This window comes from Bombus vosnesenskii, unplaced genomic scaffold, assembly GCF_011952255.1.
Source record: "Bombus vosnesenskii isolate JDL3184/JDL3185 unplaced genomic scaffold, Bvos_JDL3184-5_v1.1 scf7180000013298, whole genome shotgun sequence".
Lineage (NCBI taxonomy): Eukaryota > Metazoa > Arthropoda > Insecta > Hymenoptera > Apidae > Bombus > Bombus vosnesenskii.
Window position 1 is genome coordinate 1455493 of NW_022882948.1, and position 7316 is coordinate 1462808.

The 7316-nt window shown below is 40.0% G+C and overlaps 1 protein-coding gene across 1 annotated transcript in view; it reads left to right on the forward strand.

Annotated features, from left to right (window-relative positions):
- Positions 1–7316, forward strand: part of LOC117233667 — a 187568-nt gene that overhangs the window by 169090 nt on the left and 11162 nt on the right. The window contains exon 4 of the mRNA XM_033494167.1: positions 3421–3717. Coding sequence (XP_033350058.1) covers positions 3421–3717 — 297 coding nt within the window. The remainder of the gene's footprint in view (positions 1–3420; positions 3718–7316) is intronic.

Consider the following 7316-nt stretch of genomic DNA (forward strand, 5'->3'; position numbering starts at 1 on the left):
GATTTCCGCATCGACACATTTAATGATCGACCATAACTTGTCATTTTTCATCGCCACCGATCGTTACAATGGCGTTGTGTTCGTTTTACGATCGATCGATTCGAAGTTTTCAATCCTGACGATAAATCGAAGACCGGTTCCTTGAAAATTTTATTCGCGACAAACGTGTTGGATGATCCGATGCAATGCAATGGTTCGATTCGGATTGCGTTCGTATCGTTTCTTATTCCATGGATACGATCGTGCCGATCGTAAACCGACACCGGAAGACGCTCTTCGATTTAATATCCTTCGTACATGTGGACGATAGCGTGGTGTGTGTTTCGAAAAAGAAGTCTCGGCAAAGTCGAGACGATCGAAGTTAACACTGAAACTACCAGTCTGTAATACGTAATTAAATATTGTATACCTGTATCAATCGCTATAATTCAAACGATATTAATTAAACCGAGTAGATCCGTGTCGCTGTCTAAATAAAAATCGATATTAATTTTAGCAAAAGTAGCTGCTTGTTTTTTTATAATAATTACGCTAATCGTGAGAGAAGAAGATCCAAAGTCCGTCATTTCCATAGCTCTGATTTAATACACGAAATTCGGCAACTCTTCAATTCGTGATATTTTAGCATTTTAGCAAACCTTGAGAAATTTCAGGCGGATTTTTGCCGATTTACTATGTACGTTTGCTCAGGCGAATTTTACATCGTTCCTCGTTCCTATAATATTTGAAAAACCGAGTGTTCGTAACGAATAGCGTTGATACGTGAAACTTTCGATAACTCCTTGTTCGAAGATATTTTCTAATAAGAACTAATTCAAACTGATTTTTTTTTTTCAAAAAAACAGATTGTCACGTTCGTTTACCTTCTTTCAGAAAATTATTAAGATACGAATTTTCGAACTTTCTTGCTCACAACTATACTATACGATCGAATCGTATATCTACGCTACATTATCGGCCAACAATTTAGATTCACTAATTTCCTTTCTATAAAAGCACGATATTCAACTGTCGAAATGGCTCACCCCCGTACCACATTAAACGCGTCCCTCTGGTTATTTCGTAACGCGTTTGCTGGCGGCTATCGCAGGTGGTTGATATATTATTAATTGGCGGGAGAATTGAATTTATGGAGCCGGGATGTGCACTGTACGACAGGCTTTCGTGCCACTAACGTTCGTGATGTGAATACTCTTAGGATTCTTATCGATTATGGATCGTTTTACGAAGGAAAATTAAAGGGTGTTATTCCGTTACCTGGGAAAGTTGAGTTCTAACTCAAAACCTATCGTATTATTCTACAACTTTGTTTCACCAAATAATACATTACTATAATTCTTATTATATTATTGCTTTCTTCATACAATAAACATACTCACATCGAGCTTTCCTCCGTAATAACACGAGAACGAATTTCAGTTGATCTCTGGACTTGAGCTACAACTACAGAACAGTCACAACATCTTTAAACTTAGTATACCGTTATAATATTTTACCAAATGTCCTACTGGACAAATTGTAAAATTTCAATAAATAAATAAAAAAAATCTTTAAACTTGTTCCACAACGACAGAGCAGTTTACATCTGAATCCATCTACTTTTGGTATATCTTACGCAGCGACATAAATAACTTCTGTATAAAGTTGTTAGAAATATATGTATGTCGGAGATGAGAGGACATCGGAGCCTTCCCTCTGGAACTTCGGGAAAATCCGTAAAACTGTAATTAAAGTCTACAGCTGTACCTGGCTGACTGGCTACACTCTACCTGGCCCAGGTCACACACCGCGGGCAATATGGCAACCAGATGTCTTCGGATACTCACTGCGTACCCTCAATAGTCTCAAGTATCTTCCATAAATCTCAGGAATTTCCTAGTAGAGGTCCTTCAAACCAAACAAACGTCTGTTTCCGAAGAATTTCTAAAGACTATTGTCTACCACGGCTTGACAAGGGAAAGTTAGTTTTTCTCACGTCTCTCTCGAGGGCGGTTAAGACCCTTCGTTTAACCAATTAACAACGAAGCCTATTTCCCTCACTCTCTTAACTAAAATCGTCACCAACAAATCCGATGGTCCCGCGCGCTAGACACACCCATCCTTAGCTTTCCTCCGACACAGCATCGTCTCCCAAGACAGTACCGATTTTACATCCTTCGAACGGTCAACATCCTTTAACCGGGTATACACACCCGTAGATCAGTCACTCACTCGTCTCGTACATACGCACCAGCGTAACTGTCTTCGTTATAAGTTGTTGAAATAAACGGTGAAATATAACTTACTCTACTGTGTCGTATTCATTTAACCACCTCTGTTATCTTAACCGAAATAGGGGAACGACTACTTCGCGGCGTCGATTCACCGAATCGTAGCGAGAATTTACGCCTCTCGCTGACGCGTTTTCCTCGCGAACGGTCGTAACAGTACTTATTTGCGATTTATCACAATAAGCTTGGGCTCAAGGCGACAATTAGTTGCCGAACGTCGCGTACTCCAACAGTTCCTTCGGGAAAAATTATTGCCAGATGTCGATGCAGCTACACAGCACAAGTTCAGCTAGCCTGAGGACCCTCTATGAACCTTAGGATTTTGCTAATCAAGGTTTTCCAAATGGACAAGTAGTCTTTGTCCCAAATTGACCGCGACGTCAATTTCCCTTACTTTCCGAACGAAGGCTGTCCTCGACGAATCCGATGATCTCGTGTCCTTAGACACACCCCATCATAGTTTTCCTCTGTGGCATCATCGGGACGGAAAGTCATTCTCTCTTGCGATCTCATCGACGAAAAGAGTAACGCCTTACGATCAGTGAATATTAACAAAGTATCCGACTTAGATTTTGTAAGTACGTCTATCATCCCAGATTCGCGGATTCGTTATTGAACCTAGGATCGTTGTCATTAGTTTCTCGAGTATCTAACTACCACGGTTACTTGTCCAATTCTATAGTAATTGTATTTGCACTAGTCAGTGTCTTCTCTATTGCATAACGACAACGTGTAATCCAAATTCGTAAGATTCGTTTCACGCCCCTAACCCTAATTCTAATGTAAACCCGACATGTATATTATTGTGGAGGATTAGTCTGATTCTGGTTAAGCGAAATAACGAATACTTGTGATAACTAACGGTCTTGATACTCCGAAGCAAAACAACAACAGGACTTGAATTGTCCTGCTCGCGTGCCGCTGCATTATATCCTGTTAGTATAACGCAGTGTTAACGCAGTGTAACGACTGCCGTTGACGCGCTTCCTCGCGATCGCGTCTCCTCGTGACTGATCGAACAAACAATTATATTATCGTACGAGTTTTGTTCACAACGTGACGAAACTTTCTATAATATCGTGTGCCCCTTTACGATTGTTGAAACGTTTTATATGAAAGTAAACTAAACAAAATCTTCGTCGATCCATAGATGCTGTCGGTGAGCCCAGGAATGGAGGTAGGCAACAGCGGTCATGGTGGCCTCGGCGATAGACTAGAGGGTGAGCCAAACTGTGGTAGTGACGTGATGGACGGAGGCGGCGGCGGCGGCGGAGCCACTGACGGGATACAGGAAGCGATGGTGGCCGCAGCGAGAGACCGGGCGATCCGATCTGGAAGTGTTCGGCAGGACCTCGCCCTCGATCTACCCCCGCGGCTGCAACTTCCAGATGGCGAGGAACGTCCTTACGGAGCACATACCGCCCTTCACCTACGCGACCCGGAGCAGGTGAGTTCCCCACTGTCATCCAATATTTAACGGGGGTTCTCTTTATTATTCTCGCTCCTGCGGGTTTAGGTGGTTAATTTCGACGCAGACTGGCCGAATTAAACTCTCTCTCTCTCTCTTCGTAGCTCGACAAGTTTGCGGCGTTCTGCTTGCGTTTGAAAGCTGTGGGAATATACATACAGCGGTTGGTGGTACAGAAACCGACGCTGTTTAGGGAAATCGTGTATCGAATTTTGATCGAGGTTGCTTTTTGGACAGTGGAATTTTTCAAGATTATGATTTAGTGGTTAGACACCGAGTTCGTGTTTCTTCGTTTATGAGGAATTAAAAGAGAAAGAATACGCGTGCGATAAGTGTATCGTTAGTTTGATATTTAGTTGATGCAACAAATTTTGATTTCATACAAAGTTATGGTTGGTATAAATACGTGCAGTCTTACAATTCTTCTCTCAACTCTTACAATTTTTCAATCTTACGACAGTTGTTAGCTTGGACTGAAAATCTGATAGAAGTCGCAGAAAGATATACGCGTTTGTGTATGATGCTTGATATTTCGTACGATAAAGAAAGTGGCTAATGTATAAGATGCACGTGTGATAAAAATGAAATGAAATGTATTTAATTTAAAATGAATAATTTACACCGAGTATTGAGATTATCTGATCGTATTGTGTTCGCTGACAAATTGTTAAATCGTAACAGAGAAATTTATAATCTACAGGGTAACTTGTAACTTGTCAGTTTGCTGATATCGTCGATCGTTGTAGAAAAATCCATGGCGATTTATCCTTTCATTTTATAGACATATTTTTCATACCTGATGAATGAAAGAACAAAAATATAAATGCGAGACGAAAGATGTGGAACGAATTATTGATTACACTCGAAGCTTATAGGTGATCGATGCAAACCTGTTACATGTACATAGATTAGAAGCATACGTGTGTATACGAGGATAACGTGAAAATCACGAGAACAGATCACAATTATGTTAAATATAAAAAATGCTTGAAATTATGCACAATCAATTTGCAGCGCAACATTCTGAAATTATAAAACACGAAGCTAATTAGCCAAAGTTAGCCGAGTATGATCCAGGATAACGAGCTACATCGAGCAACGGAAAACGTTGAATAATATCGCAGTATCCGAAACAGTTATGATAATCCTAAGATCGGAGAACGTGTAAAAAGGATTTTACAAACAATTTTTCATGCATCTTCGCCTATTACGATGCAAATTAGACGCGTTTCCCCCATCAAATTGCAAAAATATAATGATATACATTGCCGGGACAGAAACCTGTTTACAGAAACTTGCAAACATCATTGCTATACACGGTGTCCCAGGTTTTCTTCACGAAACGATATTCCTTGATCATATTCGTCGGATAAACGTAAGAAAAAAACTTCTTACATGTACAGTGTCACATGTGCCTCGTAAGACAAATTGAAAGGAAAGGTGATCTATCCTTATAAGGATCGTTATTTTTTTAAAAATAGATGCTATTCAAAATATTCAAAACAGAGCGTATGCAATATCTGCAAAATATTCAAAGTTCAGTACTTACTATCAATATATTATTTAAGTTTCGCATTTTTCATTTAATTATGCTCGTAAAAATTTGAATTCGCGTAAACATCCGCTGTCTATTTAAATATACATTTTATTCTCACGTTTGCCGACAAAATCTAGCTGTTTAACAGCAGGACCAAAAGACACCTTACAGACACATCAAACCATCAAAGCATCTCGCCTGAAACCAATAAAATTGCAATCCGAGAAGACTAGCTGGGAAAGGCGCGAAATTCGAATCGTTCTTAACGAAACGATGTAACTTGGAAACGAACGAAACCCTCTCTTTAACGAGGAACGTTCCGTGTCTCTTGATCGCGCGTCTACGCGTCGTAAATACTAATTCTTAAACATCGTAATCAGCATAGCTAATTACCGTGTATGCACGCTTTAATAACACCGTCTACGTACGTCCACGGTGTTAAACACGCGGTCGAAAACAGAATTCACTGGAACAGGGTGCTGCACGCGTGTTTCGCCAACGAATACGTAGCACGAGTCTTGTGCTCGACACCTGAGAACCGCACCGGCCATTTATATCGACCCAAGTCATTTTACTCGAGCCAATCAAGACGAGAGAGAAGAAACATCGCTAAGTGAAAAGCCGCGACTTGGACGAGGGAACGTAGATTTTATCTGGGGTACACGGACCGTGGAAAATTTATCCTTTTTTACACGCGTTATTACCCACGTGGCCGGCGCTACTCGAAAATGCGCTTATTAGCGACCGGCTAATCGAGCCGCACGTTCGACGAATGAAAACGGTGCCGGTTGGCGAAACGTCTGGATCCAGCCAGTCGACTAATCGGCTAAAATTGCTCCCCCACGGTTTAATGCCATTAATATGCCGATATTAAATGTTACCAGACGCGAAGGCGGTGGGTGATATTACGTTCGAAAGGTTTGCGCCGGCGATAACCAGAGAATCTGAACGTGTATGTGCGCACGTATAAGGCTTGAGTATGAGCTTGAATCTTTGAGGAAAAAATACACAGAGGAAGATGACGGAGGTTTAATTTGTCGAGAAAACGTTTATTGCGTGTACGAAGAAACGAATTTGTGTAATGTCTGGAAGAAAATATAGAAGATTTGGTGCATTGAAAACGAACAATGTTCGCTTCTTAAGGAGATTTATCGAGGCAGGATAGTGTCTGGAAGAAGATCGAGATTTCAATAGATCAATGATTTTATTATGGATTATCCTGTTCTTGTTGGTAAATTAAATCGCAGAAGGGAAACATAAAAGTTTGCGATTGATAATTTCTAGGCTGTAAATGTCGCATTGTAACGTGCAACGATATGTATTTAATATATAGAGCATAGAATTTCTAGTGAACGGAACAAACTTTTAGCTAGGTTTCATCTTTAGTTCAGGATCATTCAATCAGATTACGGATAATAGGATATTACGAATTCTTACGATTAGTGATATATAAAAATAAACACAGATATATAAAAATGAAACAGATAAATGAATACACGAATCTTACGGAAATAAAAATTTACACAATATTCGTTGATGCATAAATACATAGATGTACAACAATCTATTAGATATATACATATTTATTTTATTATTTATTGTTGCTTAGTCCGCGTCTCTCGGTTTTGGACGAGCTTTCGACTTTACATCTCTTTTACCTATTTTGCTTTTTATATATCTACCTCCCCTCTTATCCACTCTATTATATCGCACTGCCCTTAATTCTTCTGTCTCTAAAACTATGGCAACTTTTGGGCTTCTGCCTCCCTGCTGTGCTTCCTTATTGTCGTTCCTGCCCGTCTTGTATCGCCCTTCTCTTCTCTATTATCGCTCTTAGCTCTGTTAGTCCTTCTCCAGTCTCATTTAGTATTTTTTCTCTATCCTTTGGTCCTCCCGTTATTTCGCATTCTTCTATTACACGTCTCAGGTCTTCTTCTTTCCTTTTACACAGTGTGCCAGATATATACATATATTCAACGACGTATCAGCACGTATAACGCATAAAAATGTACATAAAATTCTTTTATCGTCAAATTGTGCA